General features: G+C 45.2%; 1 protein-coding gene across 3 annotated transcripts in view; it reads left to right on the top strand.

The window, feature by feature from the left end:
• The window catches only part of AMN (amnion associated transmembrane protein), a 78,560-nt gene extending 57,213 nt beyond the window's left edge, over positions 1-21,347 (top strand). For 2 of the 3 annotated variants that reach the window (XM_069103754.1, XM_069103756.1), the window contains exons 4-12: positions 5,631-5,718; positions 6,981-7,201; positions 8,308-8,445; positions 9,291-9,399; positions 10,434-10,516; positions 12,121-12,328; positions 14,510-14,690; positions 19,158-19,296; positions 20,499-21,347. In XM_069103754.1, the coding sequence (XP_068959855.1) occupies positions 5,631-5,718; positions 6,981-7,201; positions 8,308-8,445; positions 9,291-9,399; positions 10,434-10,516; positions 12,121-12,328; positions 14,510-14,690; positions 19,158-19,296; positions 20,499-20,585 (1,254 nt within the window). In that variant the 3' untranslated portion in view covers positions 20,586-21,347. The remainder of the gene's footprint in view (positions 1-5,630; positions 5,719-6,980; positions 7,202-8,307; positions 8,446-9,290; positions 9,400-10,433; positions 10,517-12,120; positions 12,329-14,509; positions 14,691-19,157; positions 19,297-20,498) is intronic. The other variant, XM_069103755.1, reaches the window with a different exon arrangement.
• The last annotated feature ends 1,046 nt before the right edge of the window (positions 21,348-22,393 follow it).

Raw genomic sequence — 22,393 nt, forward strand, 5'->3', positions numbered from 1 at the left:
AGTCACTTAACCCTGTTTGCCTCAGTTTCCTCATCTATAAAATGAACTGGAGAATGAAATGGCAAGCCATTTCAGTATTTTTCCCAAGAAAACCTCAAATATGGTCACAAAGAGTCAGATTGAAATGACTAAACCACAACAAATGTTTTTAAATACATGCTATACTGGTACCTCCAAAATTAATACAAAACAAAACAAAACTGGCAATCTACAACACCTTGAATGAACTTCTGAAAGATTTATGGGAGGATATGAACAAGAGGGGAACAGCTGACAAGACATGGGTGGGTTGGAGTCCATACTGCTGGAGAGACTTCCCATACGGACGAAATCATAGCTGAGGTGAAGTATTTCATATTTACAAAGCTTTTTCCTCACAATAACCCTTCAAGTAAAGAAATGGAAGATTAATTCCCATTGTACAGATTGGAAAACAGAATCTCAGACAAGGAAATATCTGAGCCAAGACTGAAACTCTGGGTTTCTGACTCTGAAAGCTTCTGGTGCTTGAGATTGGGATCAGTCTGATTTGGTCTTTGCAAAGAGCTGGGTAAATTTCCATTAGAAAATCATACTTGTTTGTGACTCAGAAGATCTGAGTCTGCTTCCCCAAGAGCCTCTGATACTAGTTGTGTGGCCCTAGGCAAGTCACTTTGCTTCCCTTGGCCTTGTTTTCTTCATCTATAAAATAGGGATAATCATACTTGTACAATCTATCTCACAGGTTAGTTATGAAGCTGCTTTTTCATCCTTCAAGCTCTATAGAAGTGTATTCTATTGTTATTATTCCCTGTAGAACCTTGCGTGTGTATGTGTATACACGTACACACACATATATGTATATATACATATATACTCATATATATGATAATTTATTTATTTTTAGTTTTCAACATTCACTTCCATAAGATTTTGAGTTCCAAATTTTCTCCCCCTCCCCAAGATGGTGTGCAGTCTAATACAGGCTCTGCTTATACATTCATATTAAATATATTTTCACATTAGTCATGATGTAAAGAAGAATTAGAACAAATGGGAGGAACCACAAGAAAGAAGAAACAAAACAACAAAAGAAGAGCAAATAGTAGCTTTATTTGCATTCAGAGTCCAAAGTTGTCTTAGGTCCTTGCGTTGCTGAGAAGAGCGAAGTCTACCAAAGTCAGTTATCGTGCGATGTGGCTGTTAGTGTGTACAATGTCCTTCTGGTTCCGCTCATTTCACTCAGCATCGTGTACATTTTTATAGCCTTTTGGGCATAGTTCCAAATTGCTCTCCAGAATGACTGGATAAGTTCACAAGTCCACCAATAATGCACTAGTGTTCCAATTTCCCCACATCTTCTCCAACATTTACCATTTTCCTGTTTTGTCATGTTAGCCCAATCTGATAGGAACTTGCATAATTGCTTGTTAAATTGAAGGACATTGGGTTTGGAGACAGAGGATGTAGGTTCAAATCCTGACTCTGCCACTTAGATCTGTACAAATTACTTTACCTCCTTGTGCCTCAGTTTCCTCACCTGTAAAATGATGGGATTGGACTCAGCGGCCTCCAAGGTTCCTTCCAACTCTAGGTATATGATCCCTCTTTAACCTAATTCCTCCCGATTCCTCTCTGGCCAGCACTAAGCACAGTGCCTGGCACATAGTAGGCATTTAATAAATGTTGACTTATTGCCTTAGTCACTGGCATCTTAGGGCTCTTATTACTGTGTGTGCCTTATTACTCTGTGTGTGTGTGTGTGTGTGTGTGTGTGTGTGTGTGTGTGTGTGTCTTTATCAGAGTCTCAGCCCCAAACTGGTTCATAGGCAGGAAACCTGGCCTCTGTCTTGGCTCTGTCACTGGCTCTCTGCAACCTCAGACAAGTGTCTTCCCCTCTCCTCGCCTCAGTTTCTTCATCCGTAAGATGAATGGTTTGGACAAGACTATCTCTAAGTGATTGCTTCCAGCTCTAAATCCTATAATCCAGTGATCTTCTGGGTAAAGGAATTTAGTGACCATTCTGGATTTGCTCCAGCATGGAAGGTGATTTAGCCAACTGCTGCCATCTGCTGATCAGAGCCCTTCTTGCACCTTTTATAATGCAAAGGAAGAGGGTTAGGCTTCCAGCTGCAGAGAGAACCCTTAGAAGCCCACCAGGCATCCCCTTGCCTTCAGAAGTGTCTCACCCCTGCTCTCTATACTGGTCCCAATGGCTCTTCAGCTTCCCATTTTGATTCCCCTCCTTAATATTCAGGAAGTTCTTCCCTAGGTCTCCCTGCAACTATGGATGTGTGTCAAGGATGGTGGGAGGGTGATAGAGCCTTCACCCTGCAATTGGTCAAGGGAATATTCTGGTTCATGTCAAGGCTGGTCCTTCAGTTAGCATCCCATGTTCCCCCAAACCCCGGCTTCCTCATGCTTCATGGAAATATAACCAGTTGCATGAGTCACAGCCTCATGTCTACAGAAAAAACAATATTATGATTCCTCTCCTACTGACTTATGTTTTAAAAGAGGAGCCCAAGAAGAATGACAATGATAATGGCAGCTGCCATTTCTGTGGAACCTTGAAGTTTAAAGAGAACTTTTCTGACAAATGTTGAAATAGCCCAGTTGAGGCAGGTGATCCAAAGAATATTATTTCATAAATGAGGAAACTTGTGCATAGAAAGTTGAAAAGAATTGCCCAAGATCACAAAGCTAGTAAGTAAGAAACAAATTCAGGGCTCCTGGCTCTAGCCCTCTTTCCTCTGATATCACAAAGCCCTTATAATAATATCAAACATCTATTTAGCACTTACAATATTCCAGGAACATTATTTTTACTAAATGCTTTACAATTATTATATCATTTGATCCTTACAACAACCCTGGGAGGTAGTTTTATTATCCCCAGTTCACAGATAGAGACACAGAGGCAAACAGGTTAAATGACTTGCCCAAGGTCACACAGTAAGTGTCAGAAGTTGTATTTGAACTTGGATCTTCATGATTCTAAACCCAGCACTCTATCCACTATACCACCAGCTGCCTTGCCATGGAAAACTCACTCAACCTGTCAGTATCCCAAGTAACTTCTACCTATTGCTCCTCATTCTGACCTCTGGGGCCAAGCAAAATAAGTCTAATCCCTCCTCTCAAAAAGGAAAATTAGTTAGACTGGCATGACCTGTCCCTGATGAGGCCATGTTGACTTTCAGAGATTGCAATTTGCTTTTCAAAATACTAACCATAGTTTAATTATATACTTCAAAATTTTTCCAGGAATCAAAGGCAAGACCTCCAGCTTACTCCAACTTACTAACTCTTCCCTTTCTTTGAAAACCATGCTGTTATTCGCCTGTCCCTAGTTTTATGGTCTGTCTGTTTTTCTGGAGTTTTTCTAAGGTCACTAACAGTGGCCCAGCAATCTCATCAGTCTGATCTTTAAGTGTCCTGAGGCTGTGGTTCATTGAGAGAAGCACCTCAGTGCACGCTTGCTGTCTCATTTATCTTAGATTTTGAGGCCTTTTTCATTATTTCTGTCCTATCCTTCCCAATCTGAAGATCATTTTCCTTTGTAAAGAAGCACTGTACCTCAATGAACCTGTGATCTCACCATCATTGATGCCTATTCCTGTTGCTCTTCCCTCAAAACCAGACCACCTGAGGAGGAGCCTGGAAGGACCTAAACCACTGGGCTACCCCCGGGTCTTTGTGTCCTCATTTTTACCCAGTCACCAAGTTCATGCCCTCTCCCACTCATCCCCTTTTCCCCCTTCTTTCTCTGAAAATTGTAATAAACTCACTAGTGTGATTGCCTCTGGAAAGAATGTTAATGGATGTCTCTGCTGTCCCCCTTATCATCTTTGTGACTTCCTAGACCACAGTTCCCTTCCCTGACTACCACAAGAAGTGGACAGGAAATAGCCACGCTCCAAAATGCAAAGTGGAGCCTTCTAGGACTCTTTTCCAGAAGTTGACTCATCAAATAGCCACATGGCAGATTGCATCAGGCAAAACTTCCTGCATGCATTCTTTTTTTTTTTTTAAGCAATTGGGGTTAAGTAACTTGCTCAAGGTTACATGGCCAGTTATTTCTGGGTGTGGTGCTAAGTATCTGAGCCCAGATTCAATCCCAGGTCATCCCAACACTGGGGCTGGTGCTCTTACTCTCTGAGCCACCTGGCCGCCCCTCCTGCATGCATTCTTAAGGGCTGGGACAGTCTCCCATTCCCTGCACATATTAGCATGCAAAATAGACACCAAATAAATAAAAAAGTGATTGGAGAAGGAGAGGAATGGTTGGGGCAGGGGCGGGGGAGGAGGGGGAGGTGGTAATCAGGAAAGTTCTCATGTACACAATGGCATTTGAGCCAAGCTGTGAATGAATTCTAAGACAGGGTGGTAAAAGATGGAATACATCCCAAGAATAGGGAGATGCAAATATAGGAGACAGAACAAGGTGTGTGAGGAAAAGCAAGAAGGCAAGACTGGTTGAAACAGAAAGTTTATGAAGGAGAATAATGTATAATAAAACTGGTTGAAAAGGTAGAACAAAGAAGAGACCATCTGGTTCAATCTTCCTTCCCTTCCCCTATTTGCTTTTTTTTTTTTTTACAGAGAAAGAAACTGAGGCCCAGGAAGGAGAAATTATTTGCCTAATAACATACAATAATTCAGGGACAAAGCCAAGACTACAAATCAAGTCTTCTGATTCCTATTCCCTCCACATTGCTTGCCTCCCTTATGCATTTAAAAAATGTTCTATTGTTTTTTTATGTTGCTTTTCCAGTAACACCTCCCCTGCCCTGTAACAAAGAAGTATAAGTAAGCAAAACAAAACGACACATTGACCACATCTGACAGTGTTTATCTCATTTCAAACCTGTAGCCCATCGCCTCTCTGTTGAGAGGAAGGAAATAACACTGGACCTCTGCAATTGAGATTGGTCAGTGCATTGGCTTGACTTCTGATATCTTTTAGTATTGTTTTTCTTCACATTTTTGAAGTCCTTATGTATATTGTTCTTTGGTTCTACTTTGTTCTGCATCCATTCATATAAGTCTTCCCATGTTTCTCTGGATTCCTCATATCTGTTTTCTTATGGCACAAGGGTATTTTGTGAAATTTCTATGCCACAATTTGTTCAGCCATTCCACAGTTGATGAGTGGCCACTTGGTTTCCAGATTTTTGCTGTCCCAAAAAGTGCTGCATTGAATATTTTGGTCTGTGTAGGATATTTTTATCTTTAACCTCCTTAGAGAATATGTGCCCCCTAGTGGAACTGCAGGGTCAAAGCATATGAAGAGTTCAGAGACTTTTCTTAAATAATTCCAAATTGTTTTCTAGAAAAGTTGGAGCAAGTCACAGTGCTGATCTTCCCACAGACCCTCTAGCATTCATTGTTCCCATCCTTTATCATCTTTTTCAATTTGCCAAGTGTGAGGCAAAACTTCAGAGATGTTTTCATTTCCATTTCTCTTATCAAATGGGATAATGTGGAAAAAAAATGTAAAAACCAAAAAAAAGGGATAATTTGTAAAGCATATTGTAAGTCTTACAGTGGTATATGAATGCTACCTATTATTACTATTAGTGATTTGTAGTATTTGAAAGTATGATTGGTGATCATTTGTATTTCTTTTCCCTTCTTGTTTCTTCTAGTACCTCCCTCTAGATGGAGAGTTTATCTTGGCTTCTGGTTCTGGCTTTGCTGCATTTGATGGTGCCTCTGATCCCAGCTCGGATTTAGGTGGGATATAACAAGGCACCAGCCCTTCAGAGTGAACTCTTTCTTCCCAGAGAACGGTGGGGTTCCCCCTGGGCTAGCCATGCCTCCTCCATTAGACCAGGGGCTCCTTGAAGGTGGAATTTTGTCCCTATTTTTTGTTTCTTCCCCACCTAATACCTAGAATACAGATCAGCAAGTAGTTCTGAGTGTCCCAGTCTCTGCCTGTCCCCCATGCCTGGAATGTTCTCCTTCCTCAACTCCACTTTTGAGAATCTTTAGTTTCCTTCAAAGTTAACATCAAGCTCTACCTTCTATGTGAAGATTTTTCTTTTATTTTTGTTTTTAAAGTTTTTGCAATTTTTATTGAGAACCCATTTTTATATAACTTTTATATCAAAAACCCCCCTCCTCCCTCTCTCAGAGTCATCCATTATAATAAAAAGAAATGGGAGGAGAAAAAGTTAAGCAAAACTAATCAACACATTAACCAGCGACATATACAGTTTTTCTTACCCATAGTGCCCATGTTTGTAAAAACAGGGCCAGGGGGAGATACATTCTCCTATCTCTTCTTTAGGGGCAAGCTTTTTCATAATTTAGTTTTTATTTTTGTTCCTTTTTTTAAAAATTTACATTGTGCAGTCATTGTACAGTTGTTTTCCTGATTCTGATGACTTTATTTTGGATCAGTTTGTATAAGTCTTCCAGTGCTTCTCTGTATTCAATGTCCAACAGCACAGTAATATCTGTCACATTCATATGCCACAGTTTATTTCACCAAGTACCAATCTGCCTTGTTTCCAGTTCTTTGTTATTATAAAAAGTGCTATTACAGAGATTCTGGGAGTATTTCATTTTATACAAGGCCTTTCTTTTTGTCTTTAGTCACTTTCTTATTGTAAATACGAATGGAATTCTACAATGTTTGGAACAATTTATAGCTCCACCAACAGTGTATCAGTTTGCCTGTATTTATGAAACCCCAACTGCTACTACCTTCTTCTGCACCCCTAAAATTAGCTAGTATTCCTTTTTTACATACTTATAGATTTGTTGCATATTGCCTTCCCGACAGGAATGGCTTCATTTCTGTTTTTGAATCACCAGAGCCTAGTAGTAAGCACTTAGTTTGTTGATTGTTGATTGACTGATTGATAGTGGCCTTTAGGGCTATTGACCGACTTGTTAAATACCATGCAGTGCCAGGATGAGACCCATGTCTCAATCTCAGGGTCTCTGGCTTGGCCCTCATGGGCAATACTGTCTTTGCCCTTCTTTCTTAGGTCACAACATCCACTTCCTAAGTGCTGATCGATATAGCTGGTATGACCCCATCTTGTGGCATACAGATCTAGAATACAGTGACCACCTATTCTCTGTGGATGCTGAACTTATCCCCTGTCGCCAGGATGATGTTGTCTTCCCACCAGAAACCTCCTTCCGTGTGGACCTGGGAGCTGGTGGCCGAACCATCAACCTCCATAGTATATCTATCCTGGGCCAGGTGAGTGGGGTTGAGTCCCTGGGCAGCACAGTGTACAAACCAGGGGTCTTAGTCTATTTCCCTTCCCTAGATGGGGAGAACTTTAGCTATCTTCCCCCATCTGAAGATTATCCCAAATGCATCCTTTACTAGGGTAACATAAAAAGGTAGTGTGGAGCAGTGGAGAGACCCCTAAATTGGTAGTCAGCACATAAAGATTTTAGTCCTAATACCCTTTGACTAGGATGACCTCTTATTAACATCCCTTATGAACAGGAAGTATAATTTTTCCCTACTGGAAAGAGGGATTGAAAGATAATGGGAGGAGGATCCAAGATTGAGGAGAGCAAGGGGAGCCTGAGAGCTTTTAAGCTCCTGAAAGACGAGGGGGCCTAGAAATACAGGCATGTCCCCTCATCAGTGACCAGTTAATTGCAAGTGAAGTTCACTGCTACACCAAACGGAATATATAGTCAACAGCAGTTGCAGCTGTGTTTGGTTCACTGGCCTATGTAAGGACCTACCTGGACCAGAATTTTGCTGTTTCCAGACTGTTCCCACTATTTGGACCTGGTGAATTTACCTTCTCACCTGCTTCAAACTGCCAGGCAAATTATTATCTCGGTAGTTGCCTGCTCATTTAAATAGTGTTCATTTTGAGCAAATGTTTATTCTAAAAGAGTAGATCATGTGATAGGGATAGAAAAAAGAAAACCAATCCATGGACCAATAACGCTAGACTTCATTATAATCCTATACTGAGTCAGTCTGTCTGTCTGTCTGTCTCTTTCTCTGTGTATGTCTCTTCCCTTCTGTCTCTCTCTATGTCTGTCGCTCTTTCTCTGTCTCTCTCTTCCTCTCTTCCCCACCTCTCTCTCCCTGTTCCCTCCCCCCCTTTTTCTGTTGTTCAGTGTATCTTTTGTCTCTATCTTTGTGTCTTTATTTGTCTGTCTCTCTTCCCTCCCTCCCTCTTTCCCTCCCTTTACAAAAAAGGGCTTCACTACCTACATGGCTTTAGACAAGTACCTCCACTCCCTCCTGTGGGCCTCTATTTCTCTAGCTGTCAAAAGGATTATTAATATTATTTTTTACAGTAATTCTGGGGATGGGGGTTCCTTGCCTTACAGAAATTCAACACAAACCAGGAACTGGCTGCCTATCTGACCAGCAGCACTGGGAAGTTACAGTTCCATGGAGCTGGTTCTCTGAGGTTGGCTCCTGACCCCTGTGAGGACCCTTCAGGCTGTGAGTGTGGGAATGATGAGGTGAGCCTGGAGCCCTATACCTCCCATCTCACTGCAGAGCTGAAAGAGAACTTGGAAATCATTTAGCTCACAAAGAACAAGGACAAGACACGCAAAGTTGAATGTTGTATAGTTATAATGGCCCTGCTTGGCCCTGGAAAAGCATTGAGAAAATGCTTTCCCTCCCAGATGTGGGAGACTATGGGTATGGATATTGCATATACCTTCAGAAAAGTACCAGAATGCTAGAGGTAAGGGGAGTAGTGTTCGATCAATCTGGAAAGGTAGGTTGAAGGCCAACTGAGGAGGATTTGGAGTGCAATGGGGAGTCCCTGATTGATTTTATAGCAGAGTCAGATCTGTGTCTTGGGAAGATGACTCGGACAGTGTGTACTTGATGGTTTGGCTTGGGGGGACCTGGTGTGGAGGAGTTACAGCTATCCACGTGGGAAGTGAGAAGAGATGGACCTGGAAGGGGATTACGATCGAAAAAGAAAGGAAGGAATAACATCTAAGAATGCTTTCTCACATTGCTCGAATACTCTCCAAGCCCCATGTGGCTTTTGAAAGATGGCTTGTCCTCCAAGGCTTAGCTCAGGCTCCGTTTCCTTTGTGAAACTCTTCCTAATTCCCAGAGCTGGCCCAGATTCCTCCCTCCTCTGAATGCTTACATACTTTCTCATTATTCCATGGTTTCACCTTTCCACCTCTTATCCCCCCTCCTCCTGGACTAGGTTGTGAACTCTCTGGAGGTTCAAGGTCAAGAGTCTTCTCTTTGTGTCCTCCCATAACTCCCCCACATCCATAAGCAAAAGCATGAGGGATTCTGGGTGTTTGCTGAGTGTACTTGATGGATCCCGTTCCAGGTTGAGAGCTGGATCTGTGCCTCTCTGCTTCAGACCTCTGGAGGTCGCTGCCCCAAGCCTGCCTGCCAAGGAGCCCTGAAGCCTGTGGGCCAGTGCTGTAAGATCTGTGGTAAGCCGGGGACCCTAAGATAGAGTCGGGCAAGAATAGTGCTTCTTAGAGCCGGAGGAAGGATATTTGCTCTCAAAGACAGAATCAACCTACAAGAATTTATTCCACACTCACTAGGTTCTCTGGGCCTTAGGAATGTTGTTGCTGTTCAGTCCTCCAGTCACGTCCAACTTTTTGTGTCCCCATGGACCATAGCCCACAAGGCCCTTCTATCCTCCACTATCTCCCGATGTCTGTCCAAGTTCATGTTTGTTGTTTCCATGGCACTCTCTATCTGTCTCATCCTCTGCCGTCCCCTTTTCCTTTTTCCTTCAACCTTTCCCAACATCAAAGTCTTTTCCAGTGAGTCCTGTTTTCTCATTATGTGGCCAAAGTATTTAAACCTCAGTTTCAGTGTTTGACCTTCCAGTGAATAGCCTGAATTAACTTAAGTATTGACTGTTTTGATCTCCTTGCTGTACTGATTTGACCTCAAAAGTCTAACACCACAGCTCAAAAGCATTGATCCTATGGTCCTCAGCTTTCCTTAAAGTCCAGCTCTCACAGCCATCCATTGTTAGTGGAAAAACCTTAGCTCTGACTATGCAGACCTTCATCAGCAAGGTGATGTCTCTGCTTTTTAGCATACTCTCCAGACAGAGCTTTCCTATACAGAACAATAGGGGATTTGTTCTGGGAAGTTTGGATTCCATCCAGGGGCCACACTTGAGGACCTAGAGGGCCACTTGTGGCCTCGAGGCCACAGGTCCCCCATTATGCAAATGAAGACATTGAGACTGTAAGGGGAAGTCCTTAATCACAACAGATCAAGACCAGGGTTGGCACAAGAGCCCAGGGCTCCTGACTTCCAGCCTGGGACTTTCTCATCTCTTCAAGAGGAGCCCCAGTTCTTAGACGTGCCTGCAATTTCTAGAAGCCTGCCATGGGGATGGCTGGGGGATAAGTGCACAGAGATGGGTTGGGTGGTACATAAACCCCGGTGGGCTCCCCAGAGGAGAAGGGGTCCACAGCTTTCCTCTTTTCCTGTTCCTCAGGAGCCATACTGTTCCTCAACTACAACCAGGCTTTTGATCTTCAGCAGTACAAGCAGAGGTTGTTCCAAACCTTCCTGGACCCGGTAGTGTGAATTTGGGGGGGGGGTGGGATTGAGGGAGGGAAGGAAGCCTGCCAGACCCCAGGCCTCTTTCCCTAGGCTCTTCCCTACTGTCCCAGGAGACTCTCAGACGTTTAGGGAAAGTTGAGATCCAGCCTCTGGGTATAGATCAGAAGAAGGGTCAGGATCCCCCATCCATGCCCTCCCCTCAGTCATCTGCCTCAGTTCATCATTCCTGGAATTCATTCCAGGGACACTGACCTCCCCTCCAGACTGGGGGAAATTTCTTTCCTCCCTCCCAGCACTCCAAACCTTCTCACCACCTCTTCTCTCTTTCTCCTTTTATCTCTCCTCTCTTGTTCTCCCATCTCTTTCTCTTGGTTTTTCTCCCACATTCTTCTCTCCTCTTTGTCCTCTCCAAGCAGCTAGGGGGTGCAATGAATAGAGCACTTGTCCTGGAGTCAGGAGGACCTAAGTTCAAATCCCCCCTTGCTGACTGTGACCTTGGTCAAGTCACTTAACCTCTGTCTGCTTCAGTTTCTTCCATTGTAAAATGGAGAAATAATAACACCTACCTCCCAGGATTGTTGTGGGCATCAAATGAGATGAGTGTAAAGTGTTTAACACAGCAGTGTCTATCATATTTCTTGTTCAGTCATTCAGTCATGTTCATGACTCTGTGGACCATAGCACTCCAAAGCTGGGCTTTCTTGGCAGAGATACTAGAATGTTTGCCATTTCCTTCTCCAGTGGATTAAGGCAATCAGAAGTTAAATGACTTGCCCAGGGTCACACAGCTAGCGAGTATCTGAGACTGGATTTGTACTCGAGTCTTCCTGATTCTAGACCCAGTGTCCTATCCACTGAGTCATTTAGCTGCCTACAACTTAGTATATGGTAGGTGCTTAATAAATGGTTGTCTCCTTCCTCTTTCCTTCCTCCCTTCAACAAAGCTATGAGGGAGGGGAGGCTAGGTGGCACAGTAAATAGAGCACTGGCCCTGGAGTCAGGAGGACCTGAGTTCAAATCCAGCTTCAGACACTTAACACTTACTAGCCGTGTGACCTTGGGCAAGTCACTTAACCCCAATTGCCCTCCAAAAAAAAAAAACCAAGGCTATGAGGAAAGAGTGATCAGAGATTACTTTTCACATGTTGCTGACCCCTTCTTCCAGCCTCTGCTCCCCAGGGAGCCTTTGGAGAGAGAGGATCAAGTTTTCTGGAGCCCAGCCTGAGGCTCAGGCCAGGGTTCCTCACCATGTCCTCCTCCTTAACCCTCACTGAGAGTGTCCATGCAAAAAGTCCAATGTTCTACTTCAGCAAAAGAGGACATCCTATCTACCTCAGGCCACAACACCAGGCTGTCCCCCTGCATTATCAAGCTTACTGCCTCTCTTCCCCCAAACCGTGCCTCGTTCCCTACCCATCAAATAGCCTCCCTTAGGACTTCCCCTTCTCTCCAGACTTCTTGTCTGACTCTATACTCTGCACTCTTCCCCTCCCCCAGGGACCAGTCCATCCACACACCCCCAGGCCCTCAAGCTCCCCACAGCCTAGTTGGCCTCTCCGAGGGTGGCCTGTCCACCCTGGTCCACCGCAGACCCTAGGCTGATCTCATGCCATCCTCAGCCCCAGGCTTCAGGAGTGCGCATGGCCATCTCAAAAGTACACAGGGCACCCACACTTCGAGGGTCAAGGCACACAGGACATGGGAAGCGACAGGCCGAGAGCACAACACAGATCCAGCTGGTGTTGACCGATGACGGAACCGAGCTCGAGGCAGGAAGGGCAGCTATAGATGTGGCCCAGGCCATCCTCACTGACATCGCTGAGCAAGGTATGCACCCCCCCCACACACACTGTGCTCCCTCACTGCCTTCTGCCCCAGTCGGGCTCCTCGAAGAGACACTGCCCTGTCTTGCGGGGTCTAGAGGAAGACTGAGCAGGGGCATCAGGGCAGTCTTCCTGTAGCACTGACTTTCCCAATTCATAGCTCCATTTCAGCGGCTCCACAGACCTTCCTCCACCAGGAAGCCTTCTTCATGACCCTACATAATGTGTCAGGGAACTCTTTGCAAGTTCCAAAACACTTTCCCAATCACTGGATTCTCACAGCATTCCTCAGAGAAGATAAGATAGGTGTTTATTTCCCCATTTATCCCCATTTCACAGTGGAGGAAACTGAGGCTCAGATCAGGAAAGTAATGTAAAGTGTCATATAATGTGACAGGTAATACTTGTCTGGAGCTACCTAGATCCAGGTGAGTTTCCTTGGGCACCTGTGCCTGTCTCCTAGGACACTGCCTTCAGGCCCAGGGCTCTCACTTTTTACTTTGTAAAGACCATTATGGCCTAAGACAGGAACCTTGAGTTTTCTGGCCTCAGCCTCTGATCCTGCTGGTCTTTCCCCATCCTTCCCCCAGTTACAGGCAGCTAAGCAGTACAGTGGATAGACTATTAGACCTAAAATCAGGAAGACCTTAGTTCTAATCCTGCTGGGCGATTAGGGTTTGGTTCTGGGCCTCAGTTCATCATCTGTAAATGGGGGATAATACTATCATCTTCCTCACAGGGTTGTTATGAGGAACAAATGAGATGATTTATTTAAAGCATTTTACAAATCTTTAAACATGATATAAATGCTAGATATTAATTACCTTTTCCCTCCTGTACTGTGATCCATTCCTCTTTCTCTTGAGGGATCAGAGATCTGGAGCTCGGCGGGGCCTAGAGGTCATCCAATCCAGCCCCCTCATTTATCACCATGACACCCCTAGAAGTGGGTGCTGTTATTATTTCCATTTTATAAATGAGGAGCTTGAGGTGAGATGAAAATTGAGTCCAAGGAGGTTGATGAGATTTCTCAGGGACAGAGTACGCAGAGAAGGGAAGAGGGCCCAATTCAGGGTCCCAGGAAGCCTGGGGGTCCACCAGCCACTCTTAGAGGGGTAAGGCAGGAATGACGGTCCCAATAAAGAGAAGGGAGAGGCCTAGTTAAATGAGAGGAGAACCAGGACACCCCAAAAGATAAAGGAGAAGAAAGGGAGAGGAAGTGGTCAATAGTGACCAGTGTTGAGAGATCAAGAAGGATGAGGGCTGAGAAAAGGTCATGAAGAGATTGGTGGTAGCCTTAGAGATCTGTTTCAGAAGTCAAGAATTTGAGAGTGAATGGAAAATGAGAGAACGATGGGGGCTACAATGATCAGGGAATACTTTATGAAGACAATGGGATTGAAAATGGACCTTGGAACAGTTAGCATCTTCTTCCCCAAACCTTGGAAGATCAAAGGGAGTGACACAGATCAGAGGCAAGACAGCCTAAGGGACTGTGTTCTGATGAAGCCTCAGAGAGGGTTATGGGTAAGAGGCTATTCTGTCAATGTCACTGGCTAAGTTGCCCATTAGTGGTAAGCCAGTGGGAGATGATTTTGGTGGGTGACTTAGCACAGCATCTGACATAAATACTAGGAGTTAATAAATATGTGTTGATTGATTGGCTCTCTGCTCCTTGATCTGTAGTTCAGCCATTCAGTGGGGGGGGGGGGGGGGGACACTGGTCTCTACACAAGAAGAGAGCTCTGAGCAGCCTTCTGAGGATAGAGAGTGACCTACTCAGCTCTGGATTCACTGGACACTTCAGGGTCTTCAAACAGCTGCTTGTTCTACAACACAAAATATCAGAGCTGAAACAATCTTGAGAAGAGGAGAATGTAGAATGTCAGAGTTAGAAGGGGCCATGAGAGGGAGGAGAATAAGGGGAAGTGGCTACCAGAGAAGAATGTCCCTCTCCCATCCTTGGAGCAGGACAGTTCCCCAGAAGCCTACACACAAACTTCTGCTGTTTCCCCTCCAAACAGAAAACAATCCTCAGCAGACATAGAAGCCGTAGTGCTCAGGGGCAGTCCCAGCTCTATGGGGACCCCTCTTGCTGTTAGGTAAGATTTCCTGGGTGAAGAGGAGAAGGCGTTTAGGGAACCCTTCTTTATTTGGCACGTCCTGTTTCTTCTCTCCTTTTTAGGCGCAGCCTTTGGAGTCCTGCGGGGGGATGTGGAGTATTCAGGCAGCAAAGGCTCCACAGCTGAACTGACAGGAGCCAGCCTGACCTCAGGGCTGGTGACTGGCCTGGCTATTGCCTTGGTCCTGGGGCTGATGGTTCTGCTTGGAGGTCTTCTGCTCCTTCACCGGACTGGAAGGGTCAGGTAAGAGTGGGTCTCACCTAGAGGGACTGTCTGCTCACCCCATATCAATCTGTCCTAAGGCTTTCCTATGTTCCCAGATCTGTGCTGTGGAAGAATATAGGAAGAAGTAAGAACCTGCCCTCAAGTAACTCACAGTCTCAGGGAGACAGAGAAGGAATAGACCCTGGGCTCTGTCTTAAGGAAGTTCACAGTCTAAGGAGAGACAGACCCACCCTATGACGAAATGTTATGCACAGATATCAGGGCCATAGGGGCTCTGAGAAGAGGGAGCTCCCTGAGGAATGCTTGCTAAAAGGAGAAACTTGGAAGTCATGTAAGTTCAGAATGGGCAAAAAGGAAGGGGTAGAGACCAGAAAAACACTGGAGCCTGGAGAGGGTCTGGTGTGTCCCGGAGATGAGGAGACCAGTTTGATTGGAGCAGAAGCACGTGTGAGAGTGAGTCTCCAGAGATGAGGAAGGACAGGCAGATTGACCGGATTGTGGAGGGTTCTCAATGTCTGACTAGAAAAGTTGCATTTCACTCTATAAGCCAGTAGGCTCCATCCGTTTTGAGTATCAGGACCACTTTTTAATAATGTCAAGAAACATCATGGATGCTCCCACATAGAAAAATAGTCACTGCCTACTCTCAGGGAGCTTAGATTCAACTGGAAAAGGGGGAAATCTTGCATGTAGCAGGCTATATATAGGGTACAACTGTTGGATTGAACACAAATACAGAAAAATAGATCCACGATAATTTGAGGATGGTCAGTGCACTAAATAATAATAAAAAAGGACCGTACCTTAGACTGAAACCCTTATTTGGCTTTCTTAACTATCAATTCTGAGATAATTCCCTCAAACAAATCTGGGTTTCCTCTTTACCAAAGGGATAACCACTTTTTGGGGGGGGCATAGGATAGAAAATTCAGGGGGAAACTTATTTCTCCCTGGGGAAAGAATTAGAAGAGAAAGAAAAAGAAGAGAGACTGGACAACAGGAAGACAGAAAGACCCCTGGCACTTAGGTTGGGCTTCGAAGGAAGCTAGAGATATGAGGAGAGAGTTCATTTGAGGCACGGGATACCACCTGTGCAAAGGCACAAAAGACATGGAACGCCAGGTTTGGGGACCATCGAGTGGGCCAGTTTGGCCGAGGCTTTGAATGTCTGGAATGATTATTGTGTCACACCATGGGCCCAGTTGAGATTAGATGATTGAGATTTGTAGTTGACCTTGTAAGCTTGACTGTGGTACTTCCACAGCACGAATACAAAGGAGAAGGAAGATGGTGGGGGCTTGGAATGGTAGGAGCCACAGTTGGACGAAGGGGCAGGGGATTTGAGAAAAGAGGACAGTATACCCGAAAACTGGTTAGGAAAGTAAGCTCAATCAATGAGAGGCATTTATTAAATGCCCACTACATGCCAAACACTACAAAGGGAATACAAAAACAATGGTGAAACAGTCCCTGCCCTCAAGGAGTTTATAATCTATCAGGCAAGACGACATAAACATGCCAAAGTATGCATAATGTAGTCTACACGCATACACACATATAATACATACACAAAACTAGATGAGGTAGCTTTGGGAGGGGAGGCTTTCGAGTCTATGAGGACAAGGAAATCGCATGGAGAGCAAGGAAGAAGACTGTTAAGCAGGAGTGAGAAATGATAGAGTTGTACTCCTGGTGTAGGGCCACGGGGCCATCTTAGGCAGACCTCAGAGGTCATCTGGTGCAGGGCTTCTAAAACTTTTCCACTTGTGACCCCTTTTCCCATTGGTTGGCTTTGTGTGGCCAGAGGTGCGAAGTGGGTATGCTTTGTGTTCAGAACCAAGGCTGCCAGGAAAGTGCTGCCAGAAACACATTGGGTTCATTACGCATTTGATTTTTAATTAATTTTTGGTCATCATGTGTTCAGAAAACTTTTACTGTTGCCAAATTTTTTGTGACCCCTATGGGGTGGTGACCCACAGCTTACAAAGCACTGATTTTCTAATGCAACCCTCCCTCCTCCCACTTTTTTTTTAACAGATGAAGAAATTGAGACCCAAATAGTTAAGTTACTTGCCCAAAGTCAAGGTAGTAAATTGGCATAGTTAGGATTCAAATTCTAAAATCAGTTTTCTTTTATTGCACCATACTGCTGCCCTATGGATTAAGAAAATAAATGACAAAAATTTACTATGAATTTGATTATACCTTTAAATGGAATTAAATTTTACTAATCATATTAGCATCTTCATACATTGTCTTTCAGCTTTCGGGAGGTGTACTTGCTTATTTATAGAGTGAAAGAAAATTCTATATTAAGTGTTTTAGGCACTGCCTGCCAGAAGCAATTTTGTTAACTTAGATTAAACTAATTCTAAACACTTCTGCTTAGAGAGATGTCCAAATACTGGCAGAGTTATTCCCCATTTCCTCCCCTCCTGTCCCCAGTGCCTTTGAAAAAACTCTCACACAAGCCATTTTTGGAATTACAATTTATAATCTTAAACAACAGACAAAACTCCAGCTAGGACTTAGCAAAGGCTCAGAGTTTAATAAAAGTCTCAGAATAATAGTCATTTTCAATGTCTGCATGCTGGGCATGGTGGCACATGGCTGAGAATCTCTTCTCCTGGGGAGGTGGAGGCTGGAACAGTGAGCTGCAATGGGGTTGGAGATGGGTGTTTGGTCTGCCTCAGGTCACAACACAGAGCAAATAAAAAGTTTGGGGCCAGCTTTTGTGCTGATCAGCTTCAACTTGGGCCCATAAGTAGCCTTTGCGTGTCCAGCGTGGGCAAGATAGGGATGCCTGCCTAGTCTTTAAAAAATTTTAAGTGCAGAATGCAGATTTGCACTCCCCAGTGAATCATTCTCCTGAAACTATTCATTTCCTCTTTGAACACTCTTTTTAAAGTGTGTTTATGGAAGATGACCATTAGTCAAAGAACTCCAGAGATACTTCCATTAACTGAAGTCACAAAGCCATCTTCCTTCTCTTAGTCTGATCATTACTTCAATTCCATTAAAGCAAGAAAAAAGATCACCCTCCCCACTAAGTCTTTCAGGGAGAAAGGAATTTCCCCCTGAATTTTCTACTCAAATTCCTCAAAGAAAGTGATTATCTTTGACAAGGGGGGAAACCAGATTTAGCTGAGGGGATTATCTTGGAACTGAAGAACAGGTAAGGATTTCTCATCTAGGTAAGACCAAGAGCTTCAGATTAAAATACTGTTCCTATATTGTTCTGCAATATGTAACCTAAAGAGGGAAGGGAGGGCAGGGCTCAATATGCTCTCACAATGTATTCTTGAACCTCTTGCATTGCTCCATGACCTCCCAGGAGTCCTTGGTCCACAGACTTCAGAATCATTGTTCTAGGTAATAGGGAACCACTGAAGGTTTTTGAGCAGTAAAGTAACATAGCCAGAGTTGTACATTAGGGAGGTGGCTGGCAGTGTTCAGTGTGAATGAGGGTGGGATTGGAGGTAGTCATTTTTCCAAAATAGCTCCAGTGGGTTTGGCATGATCAAAAAGTCCCTCAGAAGTCAAGTGACTTGCCCAAGTACTGAGTAGTGATGGTAATGAGGGGATCCTCCTGAGTGAACTTGCTGAAAGACCCTGCTCCTTGTCTTCAATTAAGCTGGGAATAGCAATAAGTATAAGTACTAAGCCTTAGGAAACAATGAAGATAAGGCAGAGAGACTTAAGGGAAATGAAACATTTCCTTTCCCACCCAATTCACATGTATATAGGGTGTGTTTTACAGCTTGCAATGTGATTACAGGTTACAAGTGGCTTTCCATCTAGGTACAATGATTTCTTAGTTTGGGGTATCTAGGTGGTATGGTGGATAGAGTGCTGGACTTGGAATTGAGAAGACCTGAGTTCAAATCCTGCTTCAGACACTAGCTGTGTGACCCTGAGCAGTCATTCTTATCCTCAGTTTCCAACATCTGTGAAATGGGGATAATTATAGCACCTTTCATAGGGCTGTTGTGAGGATTGAATGATATAACATTTAAGTTATTTTGCTAAGTTTAAAGCACTAAGCAAATGCGAGCTGTTATTATTTCCATCTCTCTTCCTGTTGTAGCCATCTTTGCTTCCCCAAGGTATGAAGGGTGGAAAGGGCAGGAGATTTTGAGCCGACAGGATGTTGGTTTGGATCTTGGCTCTTTCTCTTATAATCAGAGGAATGTTGGAGCTGATCCTTCCCCTTCTGGACCTCAATTTCCTCATCTGTAAAATGAAAGGCATCCAGCTAGATGAGACTCTCACCTCTTTCAGCTACTGATTCTCTAATTATCTGTATTTTACAAAAGAGGAAGCTGAGATTCAGAGAAGGGAAAGGCCTGTCCAGTAGCACAGAGCTGGGGTCAGCCTCTCTGGTGTCCCCAGCTGGAGGGGACTGAGGTGGGAAAGGAGGTTATGGGGACCCCTCCAAGCATCCTCGTTTTCAAGGCTCACCTGCCCTTCCCCTTCTTGGCCTAGGCTGTGGCCCCTGCCGATCCCCACTCTGTGGCAGAGATCAGAACCTGCATCAGATCAAGGGAACCAAAGCTTTGACAACCCCATTTTTGGAGATCCTGCCCCTCCCTCAGTCCTGGATCCTGACCCTGCTGTGAAAGTGGTGAGCAGGGGGGCGGCTAGGTGGCGCAGTGAGTAGAGTGCAGGCCCTGGAGTTAGGAGGACCTGAGTTTGGATCCTCAGGCACTTAACACACACACACACACACACACACACACACACACACACACACACACACACACACACACACACACACACACACACCTAGCCGTGTGACCTTGGGCAACTTACTTAACCTCAATTGCCCTCCAAAAAGCAGAAAAAAAAAAGTGGTGAGCAGATGTTTCCACAGTGAATTACAGGGTCACATAATTTCAAAGAACAAGAGATCAGAGATCAAGCCTGTAATTGCTAAAGGTTGCACAGTTTGGGGGAGACCCAGAAGTTATTGGTGGTCAGATTTGGGAGGAAGTCACAGGTTATCACATAGCTGGGAGAGTCAAATGTGGGAGTCACTGGAGACCACACAACTGGGAGGGAGTCAGCCCTGGAAATAACTGAGGGCCCCTCCCAGGTCTGCCTCCCTTCTCCTTGCCCCAGCCCCAGATCAGTGTTTGGGGTAGGGATGGGATTTTGGAGAGGTGTATTCTGTAAACATCCTCCTTTCCCCCATTCTCATTTCCCTCCACCCAAAACTTCCAGAGTAAATTTTGGGGGGCGGGGGGAGGTGGTTCTGCCCCAATTTCTTGGATGGTCTCTCTGGCCACAAGGCTAGGGGCACTGAGGTCATGGTGTCTGGCCAGGAACTTTGGTTTCTGAACAGCTGGGAAGGAAGTGAGGTTGTCTTCAGGGCCCCGGGGGGGAGGGGGTGGGTTGTGAAGAAGAGACATTGTCAGAGTTATGGTGGTGCTGAGCTCCTCTTCGGTCCTCGTCGCCCTGGGATCTTTCCACCCTGCCCCCGCCCCTTGTTTTTTCTCTGTCTGGGTGGGTGGGTGTTCCTTTCTCTGACTGTATGTCTGGCTCTCCCTTTGTTGCTCTGTCTCTGGGGTTGCCTTTGTTCTGCTTCTCTGTGCCTTGTTCTATCTCCCTGTTCTCTTTCTACATCCCTGTGTCTTTACTCTTATTCTTTCTGCACCTCCCTCCCCCTCTCTCTTCCCCCTCGCCCCCTTTCCCTCTTCCCCTCTCCTTCCCTCCCCCTTTCCCCTCTCCTTCCCTCCCTCTCCCCCTCTCTCCCTTTCCTCCACCCCTTCTCTCCCCCCTCTCCCTCTCCCCTCTCCATCTTTGCCTCTGTTCTCTTTCCCTTAGGTTTTTGAAGACGCCTCCTCTCCAACGATCCCCACCAGGACTAGTGGCACCTACTTCACTAACCCCTTGTTTGAAACAGACATCTAAGGCCCTCCCACCCTTGGCCCTTGGCTCAGTGAGGCCCTGGGAGCCTGGCCTGTGGGGGGAGGAGGGAACTACCTGAGCTGATGTTAGCCCTTTTCTGTCTCTTGCCTTGTCTCCACCATGAAACCTGGCCCAGGGCTCTCCCCACCCCCACCCTGACAACATGAGTTTTGATGGATGGGTGGGTGGGTGAGCAAGCTGGCTCCCATGATGATGGGCAACTTCTGAACTGCCTTTCATCCATCTTTCCCCAGTGTAGGGCACCATCCATGCACTTTCCTACCAGACCTCCCAGCTTTCAGATCAAGCTCTCCAGCCCTCTATCCATCCAGCGTTCCTTGATTTGGTTCCCTCAGCCTGGGCAATGCCCCTGGTTGGCCCTCACTTCCCCACAGGAATTAGTCCTTTCTCTCTTTCAACCTCACAGTCCCTCTGAATATTGAGAGACCTGAGTTCAAGTTCAGACACTGACTCACTGTGTTACTTTAGGCAAGTCTCTTCCTTTCTGTGGGCCTCAGTTTCCTCCTCTGATCTTTGTTTCCCTCCAGAGATGATGATGGCTCAGAGTTCCCAGTGAAGAAACCAGGGCAAGGGAGTGTGACCCATCCTTCAAACAGAGGGAGGGGAGGGATAGGGAAAGGGAAGTCTGCCTTGGAGGTTCACTGCAGACATATGGTGGGGACAGCGCTGGCTGTCCATCACCCAGGGAAGAGCTGGAGAAAGAGCCAAAGTGGGCCTTTTCCAATAAAAATGTCTGCCTGACAACATGCTTCGATATTTTCTGAACACTGAGGAAGAGTGGCTAGAGCTCTAAGTCACTTCTCCCTGGCTCTTTTCTACCGAAGGGGTGGTCATGGGAATATCAGAACTTTATGAAACAGAGAAGTCATGATATCCCCAGAGAGTAGGCTGCTTCTAGAAATTCAAATTGTATATTGAACAAAGCATTCGATTCAGAGTGAGAAAGACCTTTTTCAGACACTTATTAGCTATGACCTTGGACAAGTCACTTAACTTCTGTTTGTTTCAGTTCCCTCATCTGTAATGGGGGGGGGGGGGACGGTGTTTTTCAGAACTTCTGAGGTTCATTCCAGCTGTAATTCTATAATCTTGTGATGGGTCAGGTAAGAGGCGCTGCGGCTAGAGTGTTGGCCCTGAAATCAAGAAGACTCATCTTCCTGGCTTCAGACACCGACTGACCTGGGCAAGTCACTTAACCCTGTTTGCCTCAGTTTTCTCATCTATAAAATGAGCTGGAGAAGGAAATGGCAGAAGGAAATCCAATATCCTTAGCAATAATACCCCAAATGGAGTCATGGAGTTGGACATGACTGAACAACAAATGGTCTCTTCCATGCCTTAGAATGTAGGTAACCTGTATGAGTTACCATGGCCATAAAATGCATCTTCTGGTGACCTGCCCCTGTGATGGGGTGGCAGGAGGCAATAGTATAAGCTGTGGCCAAGCCCATAGCTCAAATCTGGCTAGCAAGGTAGGCAGTGGCTCTCCTCACTCAGCCCTCGAGGATTCAGGGGCCCTTCTAGAGAAGACAGATTCACCTCTTTTTCCTTGTCTGCCAGGATTACTAGAATGGTAAATCAAGTGAATGGGGGGGGGGGTGTGCATATGTAATACTGTGTGACCTTAGGCCAGTCTTTTACCTTCTCTGGGCCTCACTTTCCTTCTATAAAATGAAGAGGTTGAATCACATAATCTTTCTTTCCTTCCAGACGGTGAAGAAATATTTCCTTTTAGGGTTGGGGGGGGTGAAGTATACCCCCCAATCCACAAATTGTTCCAGATATGGGAT

The sequence above is a fragment of the Petaurus breviceps genome, unplaced genomic scaffold (assembly GCF_028583685.1).
Source record: "Petaurus breviceps papuanus isolate PSGF00001 unplaced genomic scaffold, PetGlider_PUasm1.0 64, whole genome shotgun sequence".
Classification (NCBI taxonomy): Eukaryota; Metazoa; Chordata; class Mammalia; order Diprotodontia; family Petauridae; genus Petaurus; species Petaurus breviceps.